General features: G+C 46.0%; 1 protein-coding gene across 3 annotated transcripts in view; it reads left to right on the plus strand.

Annotated features, from left to right (window-relative positions):
• Window positions 1–3072: 3072 nt before the first annotated feature.
• The window catches only part of LOC311578671 (lymphocyte antigen 6A-2/6E-1-like), a 53408-nt gene continuing 37096 nt past the window's right edge, over window positions 3073–19384 (plus strand). For 2 of the 3 annotated variants that reach the window (XM_084748678.1, XM_084748677.1), the window contains exons 1-2: window positions 3073–3120; window positions 18232–18302. In XM_084748678.1, coding sequence (XP_084604804.1) covers window positions 18233–18302 — 70 coding nt within the window. In that variant the 5' untranslated portion in view covers window positions 3073–3120; window position 18232. Of the gene's footprint in view, window positions 3121–3404; window positions 3467–4532; window positions 4650–18231; window positions 18303–19384 lie in introns of those variants that run through there. The other variant, XM_084748681.1, reaches the window with a different exon arrangement.

A 19384-nucleotide genomic window follows, 5' to 3' on the forward strand; every position in this document is an offset into this window, starting at 1 on the left:
AGTCTCTTCATGAAGAGGAAAAGTCCTGGGAGAGCCAGCCTCTTGTTAATCGGAGGCAGCTTTTAAGTCTTTTATCAAAGCAGAACCAGCTCTGTGACACCTTTCACTCATATTTATGGTCTTCTAGGAACAAGGGAGTCACTCTTCCCCCAACCCCCAGCACAGATAGACTGGCTTTCTGGAAAGGAGTGGACTCTGGACCTTTGTCCAGCAATGACTCACATACATCTTTCATCCCAGCACTCAGGAGGCAGAAACAGGCAGATAGCTATGAGATTGAGGCCAACCTGGCTTACAGAGTGAATTCTAGGACAGCAAGGCTACACAGAGAAACCCTGCTTCAAAAACTGAAACCAAAACTGTTGGAGGTTGTGAGAGGAAGAGAGGAGCCGGGGAGTGTATTCCCTTCTGAGCTAACACCGTCCCCTAACAACCCAACCAGATGACCTTGGTGCCACAAATGGCCAATCTAAGGTTCACAAAGTTCTTTGCAGAAAAGGACTTAAAAGGTAGAAAAAAATAGAGACTCAAGCTCACAGCTGCAACCAGAGATAGCATTATCTGATAGCAACTGACCTGTCCAGGGAGATGGGATTACTAAGGAAACAGACACTTCCCTGAGCAAATGGTGAACAAAGAGAACAAAGAAAGTTAAACCATGGGTAGTTCTTGTGCCTTTTTTTTCTCTAGCCATTTGGACATTAGACCCCCTTATGTTAACGAGGATCCCCCTGCTTAGGGGCCACTGGAAGATGAGAAACTTATAAAAAAGTTCCTAGGTCAATGCTCAGGGTTGCTTCCTGATGCTTTAGATTTGGGGTCCATCACAACCCAGCTCGAGCAGCAACATTAAAGCTTCCTCCTGTACTTAGAGTGGTTTCGAAGCTTTCTGGTCCTTTTTGGGTCTAGGCAAAATCTGGGCGTTGGGTACTGACCAACTGATTTCACCGGGCTTGCTGGTGCACACCTTTAATCCCAGAACTTGGGAGGCAGAGGCAGGCGGATCTCTGTGAGTTTGAGGCCAGCCTGGTCTACAAAGTGAGGGGCTACACAGAGGAAACTCTGTATCGAAAGGAAAAAAAAAAGCAAGAAAGAAAAAAGAAAGAAAGAAAGAAAAACCAAAAAATCAAGTGCTGATTTAGTGCCTGGAAATCTGGTTACCCCTGTGCCAAGGACATTGTTGTTAATGTTGAACTATCTCCTGTACTCAGGTGATGAGAAGAAATGTTCCCCAATTATTTCTCATTGGCTGATTAAAAGGCCTACACTTAGCCAGGCTAGGTGGCACAGGCCTGTAATCTTATCCCTAGGGAGGCAGAGGCAGGCTAGCCTGGAAGAATCACATGGCCAGTCAGCATGGATGGAGGAAAATGGGCCAAATGAAGAATACTAGCAAGTATTTTGGATGGCAGCTAGCCCAGATAGGAATGATTAAAGCAGATGGCCTGGAATGTGGCTTAGAAGTGATAAAGATAGTTTAGAGGGTTAATATCTGCCGTGCCCCAGGTGAAATAATGCTATTCTAAAATCTAAAGAAAAAGAGAGAGAGAGAGAGAGAGAGAGAGAGAGAGAGAGAGAGAGAGAGAGAGAGAGAGAGAGACTCTATCACAGGAAAACAACAACAACAACAACAAAACAAAAAACCAACCCTGCTGAATTAGATCAACTTGTATACTTTAAAAATGTTTTAACATTAGAATGGAACTCTGGGAATACGCTACGTTGGGGAAGAGGTTTTGCTTATATTTCCATAGGTGATGAAAGACTATAGGTTGCATCAAAACTGATAAAGATCTGATCCAAATAAGCTTCCAAGTGAAAGGCACAACTCAAGAGGAGACACAGAAGGAAGAGTCCCCTGCATGAGAACAGCTTAACAAACCATCTAACTGGCAGACTGGAAAACCTTGATGCTGAAATGGACTGTTGCTTAAGGACAGATGATCAGGACTGCAGTTGTGGAGGACCATCGCATCCAAGGCTGAGTGCATCTTCATAAGAAATTCGGACTGTTAAGATTGTGGGATTGATAATTGTTTCTATTATAAAAGTTAAACTGGGTACAATTTTTAATCTTAAACAAAAAGGGTGTATTATAGAGGAGTTTTAATTTGGAACATGGCTTTTTTCCTCAAGAGATCACATCCAAAGCCTTTGCTGGTCTGTGTGATCTGGCTGGAATACAAACAGGCCTTTTAATCCAGGAGTCAGAGGTAAGCAAATCTGAGTTCAAGGCCAGCCTGGTATGGAGCAAGTATCAGGTAAAGAAAATCTCAGGTCCAGGTGTAGTGGTTCATGACTTTAGTCCCAAACACTGAAGGTAAAGTTAGTTTGTAGCAGGAAGCACTCAGGTTTAAAAGTGATGTTTAATTGAGTGGCAGAAAAGAAGTGATAAATCAGTTGGGTATTCCCAACTTTCATGGGAAGAGAAAGGGAAGCTACTTAATGGACAGTTGTACAGAGGGTGTTTTACAGAGAGAGGCTGAGTGAGAAAACAGGTTAGATAGAGGTGAAGACAGAACGAGCCAGAAGATTAGAGAAGATTGCTGGAGTGACTTTGAGGCCAAGCAGAGCACTTCAGAGGCTGAGAGAAAAGGCCGATTGAGTAAGTTAGTTGGGAGAGGAGTTTGAACTAAAACAGCTGAGTTGAAGCAGCCAGCCCAAAGCTCAGAAAGAAAAATCAAAGGGTGAGCTTATTAAGCAGTAAGTCTCAGAGGCTGAGAATGTTCTAGGCCTAGGTTAGATTGTATGGAGGCTAGAAGCTTCCAGGACTAGGTCTAGGTTAGCAGACAGAGGCAGTAAGCCTCCAGGACAACAAGTAAATTCTTCAGGCTAATCAAAGTTACTTTTACACAAAACAAACAAAAAAGCAAGTTGCCTCCTTCCTGGGCTATACCCATAGCAACTCCCACTTGCTTTACACACCTGGCTTGCCCCGATCACTCACAAGCCTTGTCAACTCATAGGCAATAAACTTGTTGGCCTGGAGGAAGTACAGAAAGCCCTCAATTTTTAGGAAATTAGCTGGGAGGAGCTGAGGGACACTACAATACTTATATCAGCTCACATCTATCTATAAGTTTCCACTGTGCCTACAGCCTGGTCACAGACAGGAGTGAGGTGAGGTATCAGGCTGGGCTGTGGGGTGGCAAGCAGAGGGAAGGGCCCTCAGGATAGCGCTGGGTGGGAGCTTGGGATTAGGAAGGGAAGCTGGGTGGTGGTGGAGAAGCAAAGCAGGCAGATATCTGTTCCTGGGGAAACGTGTGGAGGTTTGGAGGGAGGGAGATTGAATGTCTGAGCCTGTGCAGGGCATGGAGAGCCCAGGGATGCGATTGGGGGCTGTTAACTGGCTCCAGCTTCTAAGGATTTGTCTGTCTACCCACGCCTTCTCTTAGGAGGAACAGTTCCCACGCTATGAAGTCCTGTGTGCTCACCCTACTTGTAGCCCTACTGTGTGCAGAGACTGGTGAGTTAGAAAATGAAAGAGGGGTAGGTTGTTGCAGTGGAGATTTACAAAAGGGTCTGAGAGTTGTGATAACACTTGCATTTTTATTGTGCCCAGGACCTGACCTGTGTTAGGGCCAGGGCTTGCCCTTTGGGGGATTGGTCTGTGGTGGGTCAACCCTCCTGTGCTGGGGTGGCTTCCTGGTTCTGTAAAGTGGCTAGCTACTTTCACCACAGGCAAGCCAGACTCTTGACTTCACTACCTCTGCTGTGAGCAGAGGGGAAGAATGGAGAGAAGGTTGGGGGCACATCTCAGGACCCATAAAAGAATAATTATACTCTCCAGCCCCTCTCTCATTTCCTTCTTGAGGCCCAAAAAGACCCTGGCCACCATGGGGCACTGTCCTTAGACTCTACTCTGTTGTCCTTGCCTCCAACCCAGGCTACTGACCCCTGTGCACACAAGCTGGCAGAGGCGTCTTTTCCTGTCCCAGCTGCCACATCTAGGTGTTTGGAATCCTTTACTCTCATCATTTAACCTTTTCCTTATGTCCCATCCCAGCCACACGAGGGTCCAAATGCTAGAAAGTCTGTACTCTAAGCTGTTCTCAGCCCGCAGATACCCCTATACTTTTAGTTACATCTGTCCTGTGGGAGGTCTGATGGTGAGCCTCAGCTTTGAACTGGCTGGGGGAAGTCCAGTGCATGTCATGCTCCAAGGGCCAGGGGCCACCTCTGCAGGGGAGGATGGAGGAAGGAGGTCAAAACAGCCTTCCCCATCAGCTGGCTCTTGTGCTGCCCAGTACCTACTCACTCATCCCCTCACCATGTCATCTGACATCAGCTGTCTCCATCTTCCCGCTATGGTGACTGTCTCCCTAATACCTCTTGGGGTCCAGGTCTCTCCTGTGGGGCTGGCTAGGACCCAGCGTATTTGACAAGGGGCTCTTGTCTCACTGTTCCCTTTGGTGGAGTGTTCTTGCTCTGTCCTATAGACCAGCAGCTGTGTGGAAATAAAGCCGATGTAGGGGAGGGGTCTGGGCGAAGGAGCCCATGCCCTGGCCCTCATGTGTTGGCTTCCTTCTCAGCTCAGGGACTGCGCTGCTATGATTGCCTGTTGGTCACACCTACGACTTCTTGCAAATCAACTACCTGCCCCTACCCTGATGGAGTCTGTGTCACTCACGATGTGGAGTCCGTTGTGGGTGAGTTCCCGGTGATCTGTATGAAGATGGGTGTGGGGTGGCTTGGGAGAAAAGGTCTGGGCACTTGGTGTGGACCAGTTATTTATAAAGCATAGCTCCCCTCCCCACAAGTAGAGGACTCCTGGGGCCGGAATGGGGCTCCTGCAAAGTGGAGGTTGTGTCCTGGGGTCCAGGAATGTGCTGGAAGGTGGTCCTAACGCAGGCTGCCCCTGAGGAATTCACGGTTGTCATCATCATCCTCCCCCTCCCTCACCAGTGCAGCCATGCGGTGCTCCTGTCCATACTCTATGTCTAGGGTCTCACTGGCTCCTGAAGGACCCGGAGACCTGAGAGCATTTAGTGAGTCTTGGCATTTAAAGAAAGAATCTGGAGTTTAGGCTGAAGGAATGAGCCTGGAATGTTGATGGAAAAGGGACCTTGGGACAAACCAGATCCCTGGAAGTGTCAGCATCCAGGCATATCCTCCAGATAGACAAGGCAGGAGCAGACCCACCCTCTACTCAGTTTCCTGTTTCCTTCCCTAGTGTGACATCTCCTGGAGCAGCCCCCCTAGGTACAGATGCCTGTGGGAACAGCCAGAATCTGAGAGGCTAGCTGCCGTTCTGCTATGCCACTGGGTGATCTCTGACTGTGCCAAGTCCCTCTCCCTCCCTCCCTCCCTCCATATCTCTCTCTCTCTCTCTCTCTCTCTCTCTCTCTCTCTCTCTCTCGTTTGTTTATATGTGGGTACACATGTGTGCATATATGCAGAGGTCAAAGGCCATCCTTAAGTATCATTCCACAGGCAGTGTCTACTTTTTAAAAAAGAATTATTTACTTATTTTATTTTATGTGAATGAGTGTTCGTTGCCCTGGAACTGGAGTTACAGATGATCTAAACAATCACATGGGTCTGGACCAAACCCTGGGCCTCTGTAACAGCAACAAGCGCTTTTAACTGCCAAGCAATTCCTCTAGTCCCAACCATATTGTTTTTGAGACAAGATATCTCACTGGGACCTCCTGCCTCCTCAGCACAGAGATCATAAGCAGAGCTACCATGCCTGTTTGTCTCTTTACCTGGATGCTGGGCATTGAACTTGGGTCCTTGGGCTTCCATGAAAGCACTTTCCTGATGGAGCCTTCAGCACAGTGTGTATAAGTGCATGCGCTTGGGTGTACGTGCACTGGCGGGTACAAGTGAATGGAGCCCAGAGATTAATAGTGTCTTCCTTGACAAGTATTTTATTGACTAAGGCAGGGTATCTCACTGAACCACAAGCTTACAGGGAGCTTACCTCAAGGATCCCCCATCTCTGCCTCCTGAGCGATGAGATTACAAACAGGCCACTATTCCATGACTGCCTATCTTTTGATGGGCTCGGAGCATTGTAACTGGGGTCCTTATGCTTGCACAAACAAGCACTGTTTGCACAAAGGCACCTTACCAACCCATGTCTGGCTTCAATATGTCTTAGAGACAAGGCTGGGCCATCCAGGCCTGGTGGCCTGTGCCTCAGACTTTGGGATGCTGAGTTCTTCCTGCATAAGCTCTGAGGTCACTCCTTGATGTCTTGCAGGCTCTCAAAAAATGAAAACAAGAAACAAGTACTGCTTTCCCACCTGCCCTAACAGTTTGGATGCTCTTCAAAATATCCAGAGCATGGGTGTTGCTCTCAGCCACAAGATTTCCTGTTGCAAGGAAGACCTCTGCAATGTAGCAGTTCCCACTGGGGGCAGCACCTGGACCCTGGCAGGGGTGCTTCTGTTCAGCCTGGCCTCAGTCCTCCTGCAGGCCTTGCTGTGATGGCACTTCCTGCTACTCCTGCCCTCCTCCTTGTATCCCAACTGCTTCCTGGAACCCTCTAGTGATGCATTGTGGGTTATAGGTGGGGGTAGGGTGTAAGACAACTTGCTTTTTTTAGTCCTTGTTCCAGTCCATGCTGGGTAGGCGTCCACTTGTCTCCTGGGCTTTCAGATCTGTACCTCCTGGGATGCCATTTTCATGTTGTTTTTGGCCCTGGATGCATGTGGACTGCACAGGGAAGAGGCAGAATTCCAAGGTATAATACCACCACTGTGGACGCATAAATCTCAGGGGTCCTCCGAGCTTCGCACACATACTACTCAATTACCCCCAGTTGAGTCCAATAAACCCTTTGTTCTCCCAGCCAATGTCTCCACTTATCTTTTGCTGCACTGAGTCCACTGAGTCTTGTCTGACAGTCCACACCTCTGCCCTCTCAGCCAGCCACATATGTCCTGTTACCCAGCTCAGAGTGGGGTACTGCTTGGTTTTGGTGGGCTTCCCTCAGGACTGATGGTGGGGGCAGAGAAACTGATCTCCCACTTTCCAAAAGCACCTGCTTGTACTGGGAGAGAAGTCACGCCTACATATAGGTATGATATGAACTCACACGCACATACAACATTCCCTCTCTCTTTCTCTCTCTCTCTCTCTCTCTCTCTCTCTCTCTCTCTCTCTCTCTCTCTCTCTCATATTTCTCTAGAATGCATGCCCTGTAGTTTCTCCACAAATGCACATCTTAGGTTGTGAGAGACAAGTGAATTTACAAGTCCAAAGTACTCACTCTCCTTCAGCTCTAGACACCTGCGAAATCCTCAATAGCCCAGGACACCCCAGTCTCTGCCCCGAGATCTGGGATTGTAAGCACATACCACCAAGCCTGATTTTATATATGAGTAAGTGCTGGGGCTCACAGTCAGGTCATTATATCTGCATGGCTGACACTACCAAATAAGCTATCTTGCCTACTGGGCTGTCTTGGCTGTTGTTCTAGGGTTGAACTCAGGGCCTCACACATTCTGCATTCTATGACTAAGCCACTTCCCCAAAAAAAACCTTCTTTCATTGGGGTACAAAGGCAGGCCTCCCACTGTTAATGCTTTTCTCTCTCAGCCTCCCCAGCACAGTTTAGATGGAGTCTGAGTGGTCTGGAGTGAGCTCATCTAGAGGCTGACATGAAGAGCAGCGTGTCCTGGCTGCTTCCGGTTCAGGGTCATCCAGGTAACAGGTGGAAAGCCAAATTCACTCGGCTCACGCAGGCTGAGGGCCTGGTGATCACGCTAACCCTCTGCTGCCTAGAGTGGTGATGGAGCAGTAGACTCGGTAAGCCCCTAGCCCTGGCACCCTTCCGGGGAAAGCTGCACTTAGGTGTATTTAAAAAAATGAAAGGGTGGGAAGAGAAAAACCTAATAGGCTATATGCAATTAAGATATTTATATGAGCAGAGAAATGAAGTGTGGTGTGTTTTGAGACAGATGTGCATTGGTGTTTGTATTTTAAAGATATATTTAATAGGTTATGGATCTTTTCTACTTTATGTTATTTTACTTTTACTGGATGTTTTATAAATGTATGGAATTTATAGTTATATCACAATCGAGTTAATATGTTGTAAATATATCACTCCAATGTTCATATATGCTTAAATTACACATACATGTTTGTTTCTTTTCTTTTCTCGTTGTTTTTAGTTATTTTAAAACAATGTATCCCTGGCTGTCCTGGGATTCACTGTATAGACCAGGCTGTCCTCGAACTCACAGACATCCACTTGCCTCTGCCTCCCTCATGCTGGGATCAAAGGTATGTGCCACCCATGTGCGGCTTTATTTTGTTTTCTGAGATGAAGTCTCACTATGTAGCTCAGGTTGGACTTGAACTAACTCATGGTCATCCTCCTGCTTCCATATCCCAAGTAGTAGGATTATAGGCATGAGCCTCTGCACCTGGCTTTACATGTGTAATTTAAGACTCTTTTGAAGGTAGTCACAATCAGGGAATTTGGAAAGATCCATACTGAGGGAATATGAATGACCATCATTCCTCCCTTACAGGTGCTGGGCCTCAGGAATCCCTTCAAAGGTATCTGTTGCAAGCCCAGCAGGAGCCAGCAGTGTTTCCCAAGGTTGCCCATGGCTCTTCTGCTGTGTTCTTGCTATGGCATCCGAGGTGAATTTTTAACATAAGGAATGCTGACATCCTAATGATGAGCTTCTACTTGTAACCCTCCTTCCTTTCCACCTGGACTGCTAGGGAGCACAGATCCTAGCCATGTGCTTCCAGGTGGTGTGTGTGTGTGCGTGTGTGTGTGTGTGTGTGTGTGTGTGTGTGTGTGTGTGTGTGTGTGTGTGTGTCTTTATGGTTGCCCCACTCAGCTCTGCCCTCCTTGAACTTTGCTTGCTTTCTTCCTCTTTGGCCTCTGGGATCCACTGAGTGTCAGATTCTCACATTGAAAAAACACCTATTAATTACTTAATATTTGTTTATGTTACCTGCATTGGGGTTTTACCCACTCAGTACTTTAAAAAAAAAAAACAGAACAATAGTGCCTTATAGCATGACCTCAGGTGAATCAGCCTCCCCGAAAGGTGGTCTCTTGGCCAGGGGATTGACAGGCCTAACTGAATGACCACTCAAAGGGAGGACACAAAAGTACAAACTGTAAGCTTTGTAGCAACTCAGAATGTCCTGTCACTTTCTTGTCAGGGGTATGATATTCTTTCTACTAGGCCTTAAGGAGTGGCAAACTGTTTGTTTCCCAGGAAATGGAGATGGGAGGTTGTAAAGAAAGTTCCAGTAAAAGAGCTACCTCTTGCCCTGAATCATCTATAAAACTGGTTACTGAACAGAACTTCAAGACCAAGTAGAGGTTGGACCATTGCAGGTTCAAAGTGCTCATAAACGTTGTTTAGAGTAATAAAGATATCCCACCCTCAATAGCCATTCCTCGGCCTCTTCTCTTGATCTAACATCTGGTAACAGAGTCTTTTGAAATGCACTAACAAAACAGTAGCTTCCTCCTCCCAGAAGGCCACAGGTCATCAGTAGGACCTGATGTCTATAGCGGAGGTGTCTTGAATTTGCTGGAACCTACTTGCCTGATGTTTTCATCAGGTTTGAAAAGTGCCTTCTAAAAGGACTTTCTTTGTTCTGTTACTATAAAAACTTCATCCAAGTGCATGGAGCTTAGGTTAATCTAAGGCTTTATTCCCAGACAATCCTCATTCATATTTGCCATCTGAATAAACTATCTTTTATCCCCTTTGATATGAGACTTGACTTTTTGTGTCAACAGGCCCAAAGCTACCTCGGTCTCCAAGGCCACATTAAGAGATGTTTCAGGTAGCTCAGGCCACTCAGTCAGTCTATAGCTAATTGAAAGTATTTATTCCAGCCATCTGGAACCATACCCAAGTTTTAGGGACCTAGTTGTATCCCCAAGTGTCTAGATCATGGGGATTTTAAAGGCTGAAACCACATCTTGGCATCTCAGCCACAAGGGGCTTCTTTGAAGTAAACAGTTTGAACAAAAGCTAAGATAACCAGTTAGCCAGCTGGAGCAGGGATTTCATACAACCAGGCTGTTTAAACAAAGGCTAGATAAATCAGCTAGCACATCCTGGTTCCTAGAAGAGAGCTGGGTAGTTTTCCATGGGATTCTTCATCAAGGAGGATCAGATTCTAGTCAAATCTGGAAACAGCCCCAGCAAGAGAAGCCTCTGTCCTGTCTTGCCCCATCACACAGATGGATACAGATATGGAGCAAGTGCTGTGAGAATCAAAATGGACTGACCTTTGTCCAGCTCCCACCCACATAAATAAAAACAAAAAGAATATTGAAAATAGCCATGAGGCTCTGAAGGGAGGGACCCTAGTGCTTATGTCTGGTAAGGAATCAACACAAAGCGCTTGCCCATTATTTGCAGGAAAGAGTCCTACAAAGATGCTTCCCCAAGACTGAGGAACCTCAGTCTGGCTACAAGACCATTACCACAATTTGGAGCTGAACAAGCTTGATTTCTGTTGGCTGCACCTGAGAGCTGGGTAGGACTGCCTCCTAAATTGGGTTAAAAAGAGCAGCCCTGAATCTGTTTCTTAGGTCTCCCCCCACTCCACCCCACACCCCATTTCTTTTTTTTCCCCCTGAGACAAGGTTTCTCTATGTATGCTTGGCTTTTGTGGAAGTCACTCTGTAGACAAGGCTGGCCTCAAACTCACAGAGATCTCCCTGCTCTGGAGTGCTGGGATTGAAGGTGTCACCACCACTGCCCAGTAAAACAGCTTAGGACTAAAATCATGAGCACTTACGAAGTAGGTTTTCAGAAGACAAGGGAGCAGTAAGAAACTACAGAGAACTCTCAAAAACCACAAACAAACAAACAAAAAACAAAAACCAACCAACCAACCAAACAAAAAAAGCCATCACATTGATTAGGGAAGGCTAGGGAGGCTTTGGGTATTCCCCAAAACACGTCAAGGTCATGGGTTGCGGCAGGTCAGGTTCCAGGAAACAGAAACTTACTTTTAACAAGGCATCATGATGGCTGCTGCATTTAAGTTGGAGTCAGGCAGGTTCCTCATTTCCTCCTTGACTTATGTGTCCCTGTCACACTCTTCACAGGGGACTGTCTGCAATAATGGTGTTCAGTGGCAATGACTCTGAGATTGCTTATCTGACAGGTGATCAAGTTGGTACCACATTGGAGGGTGCAGGTCCCAATTATGATAACCAGTAAAAATAATCTTAGAGGGCCGATGAAGGGGGAGACCATCTTAGCCATATTGGCCTGTCCAAATTTGTTTGAGAGGTGTTGTCTGTTTCTTTATATAGATCACCAATTTGGTTGCCAATAGTATGAAAAAAATCAGAGATATAAAACAGCACATTCCAGTAAATTGCTGACAACCAAGATCATGTTTAAAGCTGGGCGTGGTGGCACACACCTTCAATCCCAGCACTCTCGAGTTAGAGGCAGGTAGATTGCTGTGAGTTCAGGGCTAGCCTGGTATACAAAGCAAGTCCAGGACAGCCAAAAACTAAAAAACAAACAAACAAAAAACATTAAGTCACAATGATCCTATCATTGTTTGTCTGACGGGTCATCAAGGAGGTAATGCATTGGAGGGTGCAGGGCCCAATTATAACAAGTAGAAATAATATAAGAAGGGACAACTGAGAAAAGCCATCCATAAGATCCAACTGTAAAACCATTTTCTTAATTAGTGAGTGATGGACGAGGACCCAGCTTATCGTGGGTGGTGCCATCCCTGAGCAAGTGGTCCTGAGTTCTAGAAGAAAGCAGGCTGAGCAAGCCATGGGGAGCAAGCCAGTAGACAGCACCCCTCCATGGCCTCTGCATCAGCTCCTGCATCCAAGTTCCCATCTGTTTGAGTTCCTGTCCTGACTTCCCTCAGTGATGAACAGAAATATGGAAGTGTAAGAAAATAAATCTTTCCTCCCCAACCTGAGTGTTACCTCAGTGATTCCAGTTCAAGCCAGTGTCAAGCAAGGCCTGGATGCATTCTCAACAGGTGGAGGAAGGTAAATCTTGGTCACCTGCCCAATTTTAAACATTGGACATGACACTATAGTCAAGGCCTGAAATGACTGACATGTATGGTAGTTTGGATTAGGTGTCCCCCCCCCCCCCCATAAGCTCATGTATTTAAATACTTGGTCCCCGGCTGGTGGTGCTGTTCATGGAGACTATGGGACCTGTAGGGTGTGCAGCCTTGAAGGACAAAGTAAATGAGTGTGTGTGGAGTTTGAGTTTATAGTCTTGCCCCACTTCACTTGGTTTCTCTGCTTCCTGTTGAGATAGCGCAGATCCTGGCGAGTCTGCTGCTTGCTGTCCTGTCCCCCACCATTATACACTCTAACCCTTTGGAACCATGAGCCCCACTCAATTCTTTCTTCTCTAAGTCACTTTAGGTCATGGTGTTTTACAACAGGAAATAATAACTTCACCCGACAGAGGAATGTATTCTTCACCCTTCATCAAAATAAAACAAAACAAAACATAAAAAACCTTCTCTCTGTAACAAACTGAGACCATCAGAGAGAATCACAGCCAATCAAAACACAGAGAACAAGTGATCATATGGTCCCTTGCTCTCAACTGATACACCTACAACACCACTTGGCGCTTAAGACTCAGGGAGCACTGAGGAAGGGAGGGCAGGGTGCGAAAGTTGTAAGAGTCCTGGGAACAGTGTATAAAGTAAGGAAGTTACTGCTCCAAGGTTTGGCTGAGGGGAAGGATTTAGTATAGATACCATAGAGAGATAGAGTACAACCAGAAGCATCTGGAAGAGTCCAGAACAGGCATAGAAAATAGTAGACCCAACCTGTCCATGAGAGGAGGGGAAGAGTAGAGGGAGAGAGGGAGAGAAAAGAAGAAGACAAAACAACAGCAACAAAAAACAAACAAACAAACAAAGAAAAAAAACCCCAAAACCAAACCAAAGTGAAACAAAAAACAAACAAACAAACAAACAAAAAACAAAAAAAAGAAAGAAAGAAAGAAAAGAAAAAGAAAAGAAAAGAAAGAAAGAAAAAAAGGGAGGAAGTCAAGTTAGGTGAGGTTGCACATGCCTGTGATTCCAGCACTTGGGAGGCAAAAGGCAGGCGCATCTCTTTCAGTTTGAGTCCAGGACTACACAGGGCTACACAGAGAAACCCTGTCTTGAAAAACCAATGTGTGTGTGTGTGTGTGTGAGAGAGAGAGAGAGAGAGAGAGAGAGAGAGAGAGAGAGAGAGAGAGAAGAGAGAGAGAGAGAGAGAGAGAGAGAGAGAGAGAGAGAGAGAAAGAGAGAGAGAGAGAGAGAGAGAGAGAGAGAGAGAGAGAGAGAGAGAGAGATGGGGGCGGGCAAGAGGGCACATGGGTGAAAAGGCAGGGTTATATAGGAATGGAAGCAACGCCCATGAACTGGAGAAGTTTAGTGTAGCGGGCAGGGTGAGAAGAGCTGAGAGGAACCACAGGTACTGAGAGAGCCTGGAGGCCAGCATTGCCTTGGCATGCTAATAGGCACCACAGATCGCCACCTGTCCCTTCTGATAGCAATGAGGAATAGCTTCCTTGGGAAGGAAGGAAACAGGTGCCAGAATTCGAGAAAGAGGAGTTTCCATTGGACCTGACAAGCAGGATGTGTCCTCATAGCCATGAGGCCTCAACAACATGGCTGCCTGCACGGGACCTGAACACAGATGACACTAATAGACATGCTCTCGTGGAAGGGGATAAGTCTTACAGGCTCCAGCCACAGACAAAGGACTACAGGCAGCAAAGGGAATGCTGAGAGTAGAGAAAATAGTCCTCACGGGGAAGAGCTCCCAGACGGGCTATCCAATACCAAGTGGTCAGCTGTAAGGTCAGGTTCCTACAGCTAACATCATCCAGTCTGAGCACGGTGTATGTACAGAGTTCAGAACATAAGAGTGCAAGTGTGTGTGTGTGTGTGTATGTGTGTGTGTGTGTGTGTGTGTGTGTGTGTGTGTGTGTGTGTGTGTGTAACAAATAAAAGAGGTTGTAAAGAGAGACCAGGTGGGGTTCATGGAAGGGACTGGTGGGAGGAAAGGAACGGGAGAAATGATGTACTTAATAGTTTAATCTTTAGAAATTACTTTAAAAAATTAAAGGACATGATGATATCAGTGCTCTTTTATGTTGTAAAAACTAAAAAAGAAAAAAAAAGTAAGTAACAGAGTATCTTTTTAAAATAACTCATGAAATTACACTCCCCATACTTAAGTCCATGACCTTAGTTAGACAACTGTTTCCGCACTAACCTTTTTCTTCTTGGTGAGGAAGGTGCCTACACATCATCTGGCCATTACCTTTTTAGCCTAAAAATCAAATGATAGTTAAATCTCTTCTCTCCTCCTCTAGAATCTGCCTGCGAGGGACTTCACACCGAGGTGTGGGCTTCTCATTCTCAGGTCAGGCCTTCAAGACTAAGAGCTTTAAAAAAAAAATGAGGCTCTACGGACTTCAGCACCGACAAATAAACGTGTTCTTTGCTCTGGCTTCCTCTGGATCTCTGCCCATGGCATAGAAGAGGCAGGACAGAACATAATCAGATGTGCCTACCATCTGATTTAAAACAAAAGTCTAAAGTGCATCATGAATTTTATGGAAGGGAATAGAAAAGAACAGGGAACTATGAGAAAGAGATAAGATAAAAGGTTATATGCTCAAACCATTTTCTGAAGGAAAAAAAAAAGGAAATTATTTTGGCTAGGAGAGGATTTTGTAATGTAGGTTAGTACAACATAACATAATGTATAATACGATAGACATAAAAGATTATTCTAAAGTAGAAATGGAGACTAGGATGAAGCTGGACATTAAGGCACATGATAGGATCTGTTGAAGTTAAAATGGATGGCTCAGAGGTTACAAGCAGGCTGATCTCCCGAGGGTTTGCCTCCTTGTACCTACATTTGTGGCTTCACTACTATTTGCAACTCCAGTCCTAAGAGCTTCTACACCCTTTATTTCTGGCCTCCATTGGCACTGCAGGCTCATGGTGCCCACACATTCCAGCACACCCTCAAAAACGAACAATAAAATTTAATAGGTACTTTTGAAATTGTGCTTAAAGATTTTGTATTGTTTATTTGTTGGTTGGTTGTTTTTTGTTTTTTTTTGTTTTTTTTTTGTTTTTTTGTTTTTTTAGACAGAATTTCTCTATGTAACAGCCCTGGCTGTCCTAGACTCGCTTTGTAGACCAGGCTGGCTTTGAACTCTCAGAGATCCACCTACCTCAGTACTGTGTGTGCACCATCATGCCTGGCTTTAAAATTTTTTTATAATAATTTATTCAGATTACATCCAGAATGTTGTATCTTCCCATTCCCACCTTCCCTCCCTCTTCTGCCCTATTCCCCTCCCCTAGACCTCTGACAGAAGGGGAGCTCCTCCCCCACCATATGACTACAGCCTATCAAGTCTCATCTAGATAGCCTGCATCCCCTTCCTCTGTTTGCCGCTGTACTCCCTCACCAAGGGGAAGTGATCAGGTTGGGGGCACCAGAGTTCATGTCAAGGGCAGTCCCTGCTCTCCCCACACCTGTGGAGAATGAGCTGTCCATTGGCTAGATCTGAACAGGGCTCGTAGATTTACTGCATGCATTGTCCTTGGTTGGTAGAACAGTTTGTGCAGGCCCTCGGGTCCAGATCTGCCAGCCTTGATGGTCTCCTTGTGGGGCTCCAGAACCCTCTGTGTCCATCCATCCTCCCATTCTTCCATGCCACTCTCAGTGCTCCATCTGGAGTCCATCAGTGAGTCCCAGCATCTGTTCTGATGCCCCACTGAGTGTGATCTCTCAGAAGACATCTATGTTGGGCTAATATCCATTTATAAGTAAGTATATACGATGTGTGTCTTTCTGGGTCTGGGTTATGTCACTCAGGATGATCATTTCTAGTGCCATCCATTTGCATGCAAATTTTAAGATTTCCATGTTTTTAATAGCTAAGTAGTAGTCCATTCTGTAAATGTACCACAGTTTCTTTATGCATTCTTTTGTTGAGGGGCATCTAGGTTGTTTCCAGATTCTGGCTATTACAAATAAGGCTTCTATGAACAGAGTTGAACAAATGTCCTTGTTGTGTGGTGGAGCATCTTTCAGGGATATGGGCCTTGAGGTAGCCCTATTACCAATTTTCTGAGACAGCACCAGATTGATTTCCAAAGTACAAGTTTGCATTCCCACCAGTAATGGAGGAGTGTTCCCCTTTCTCCACATCCTCACCAGCATGTGCTGTCACTTGAGTTTTTGATCTTGGCCATTCTGACGGGTGTAAGATGGACTCTCAGAGTTGTTTTGGTTTTTATTTCCCTAATGACTAAGGACATTGAACATTTCTTTAAGTGTTTCTCAGCCATTCGATATTCATCTATTAAGAATTCTCTGTTTAGCTTTGTACCCCATTTTTTAATTGGATTATTTGATTTGGTGGTGTTTAATTTCTTGAGTTCTTTATATATTTTGGACATTAGCCCTTTGTCAGATGTAGACTGGTGAAAATCTTTTCCCAATCTGTAGGCTATCATTTCTGTTCTGTTGACAGTGTCCTTTGCCTTACAGAAGATTTTCAGTTTTATAAGGTCCCATTTATTCATTGTTGACCTTAGAACCTGAGCTATTGATGTTCTGTTCAGGAAGTTGTCTCCTGTGCCAATGAGTTCCAGGCTCTTCTCCACTTCCTCTTCTATAGATTTAGTGTGTCTGGTTTTATGTTAAGTTCTTTAATCCACTTGGACTTTAGTTTAGTACAGGGTGATAACTATGGATGTATTTGCATTTTTCTACATGTGGACATCTAGTTGGTCCAGCACCATTTGTTGAAGATACTGTCCTTTTTCCATTGTATGGTTTTGGTTTCTTTGTCAAGAATAAGTGTCCATAGGTGTATGGGTTTATTTCTGGGTCTTTAATTTGATTCCATGGATCAACCAAGCTATTTCTATGCCAGTATCATGCCATTTTTATTACTGTTGTACAGCTTGAGGTCAGGGATGAAGATTCCTCTGGAAGATCTTGAACCTTGTAGTGGCCTTTACAGCCATTAGTTAGCATGCAAATCTATCTATCCAGGAGTCAGAGGTAAGCAAATCTGGGTTCAAAGCCAGCCTGGTATGGAGCAAGTATCAGGTAAAGAAAATCTCAGGTCCAGGTGTAGTGGTTCATGACTTTAGTCCCAAACACTGAAGGTAAAGTTAGTTTGTAGCAGGAAGCACTCAGGTTTAAAAGTGATGTCTAATTGAGTGGCAGAAAAGAAGTGATAAATCAGTTGGGTATTCCCAACTTTCATGAGAAGAGAAAGGGAAGCTACTTAGTGGGCAGTTGTACAGAGGGTGTTTTACAGAGAGAGGCTGAGTGAGAAAACAGGTTAGATAGAGGTGAAGACAGAACGAGCCAGAAGATTAGAGAAGATTGCTGGAGTGACTTTGAGGCCAAGCAGAGCACTTCAGAGGCTGAGAGAAAAGGCCGATTGAGTAAGTTAGTTGGGAGAGGAGTTTGAACTAAAACAGCTGAGTTGAAGCAGCCAGCCCAAAGCTCAGAAAGAAAAAATCAAAGGGTGAGCTTATTAAGCAGTAAGTCTCAGAGGCTGAGAACGTTCTAGGCCTAGGTTAGATTGTATAGAGGCTAGAAGCTTCCAGGACTAGGTCTAGGTTAGCAGACAGAGGCAGTAAGCCTCCAGGACAACAAGTAAATTCTTCAGGCTAATCAAAGTTACTTGATTTACACAAACCAGAACAAAAAAGCAAGTTACCTCCTTCCTGGGCTATACCCATAGCAACTCCCACTTGCTTTACACACCTGGCTTGCCCCGATCACTCACAAGCCTTGTCAACTCATAGGCAATAAACTTGTTGGCCTGGAGGAAGTACAGAAAGCCCTCAATTTTTAGGAAATTAGCTGGGAGGAGCCTAGGGACATTACCATACTTATATCAGCCCACATCTATCTAGAAGTTTCCACTGTGCCTACAGCCGGGTCACAGACAGGAGTGAGGTGAGGTATCAGGCTGGGCTGTGGGGTGGCAAGCAGAGGGAAGGGCCCTCAGGATAGCGCTGGGTGGGAGCTTGGGATTAGGAAGGGAAGCTGGGTGGTGGTGGAGAAGCAAAGCAGGCAGATATCTGTTCCTGGGGAAACGTGTGGAGGTTTGGAGGGAGGGAGATTGAATGCCTGAGCCTGTGCAGGGCATGGAGAGCCCAGGGATGTGATCGGGGGCTGTTAACTGGCTCCAACTTCTAATGGTTTGTCTGTCTACCCACACCTCTTAGGATGAACAGTTCCTATGCTATGAAGTCCTGTGTGCTCATCCTGTTTGTGGCCCTACTGTGTGCAGAGAGAGGTGAGTTGGAAAATGAGAGAGGGGCAGGATGTTGCCAACGAGATTTTTAAAAGGACCTGAGTGTTGTGGGTGGACTTGCATTTTCATTGTGTGTCCAGGGCCTGAGGTGTGCTGGGGCCAGGGCGTGCCCTTTGGGGATTGGCTTGTGGTGGGTAAACTTTGCTGTGCTGGGGGTGGCTTCCTGGTTCTGTAAACTGGCCATCACCTGCCTTGCAACTTTCAGCACAGGCAAGTCAGACTCTTGAACTTCACCACCTCCCCCGTGAGCCACGGGGTCAAGGGGGGGGTGAGGTGAGGGGGGGGTGAGGTGAGGAGTGGGGAGGGTAGTGTGAAACATGACACTCCTCCAGGACCCATAGCATCAGAAACAATAATTGCTCCCTTCAGCCCCTCTCTCATTTCTTTCCTGAGACCTAGACACACTCTGGTCACCAGGAGCTGTTGTCCTCAGATTCTACCTGGTTGTCCTTGCCTCCCAGGCAGGCCATTGGCCTGTGTGTATACAAGCTGAAAGAGGTTTCTTTTCCTGCGCCAGCTGCCAAGTTTAAGCGTTTAGAATCCTTAATTCTCGCCATTTGACCTTTTTCTTACATCCCAGTCCAGCCACACGAGGGTCCAAATGCTAGAACATCTGTACTCTAAGCTGTTCTCAGCCCTCAGATACCACTTTACTTTTAGTTACATCTGTCCTGTGGGAGGTCTGATGGTGAGCCTCAGCTTTGAACTGGCTGTGGGAAGTCCAGTGCATGTCATGCTCCAAGGGCCAGGGGCCAGCTCTGCAGGGGTGGATGGAGGAAGGAGGTCAGAACAGCCTTCCCCATCAGCTGGTCCTTGTGCTGCCCAGTACCTACTCACTCATCCCCTCACCACGTCATCTGACATCAGCTATCTCCATCTTCCCGCTATGGTGACTGTCTCCCTAATACCTCTTGGGGTCCAGGTCTCTCCTGTGGGGCTGGCTAGGACCCAGCATATTTGAACAAGGGGCTCTTGTCTCACTGTTCCCTTTGGTGGAGTGTTCTTGCTCTGTCCTATAGACCAGCAGCTGTGTGGAAATAAAGCTGATGTAGGGGAGGGGTCTG

The sequence above is a fragment of the Acomys minous genome (assembly GCF_964271855.1).
Source record: "Acomys minous genome assembly, chromosome: 12".
NCBI lineage: Eukaryota > Metazoa > Chordata > Mammalia > Rodentia > Muridae > Acomys > Acomys minous.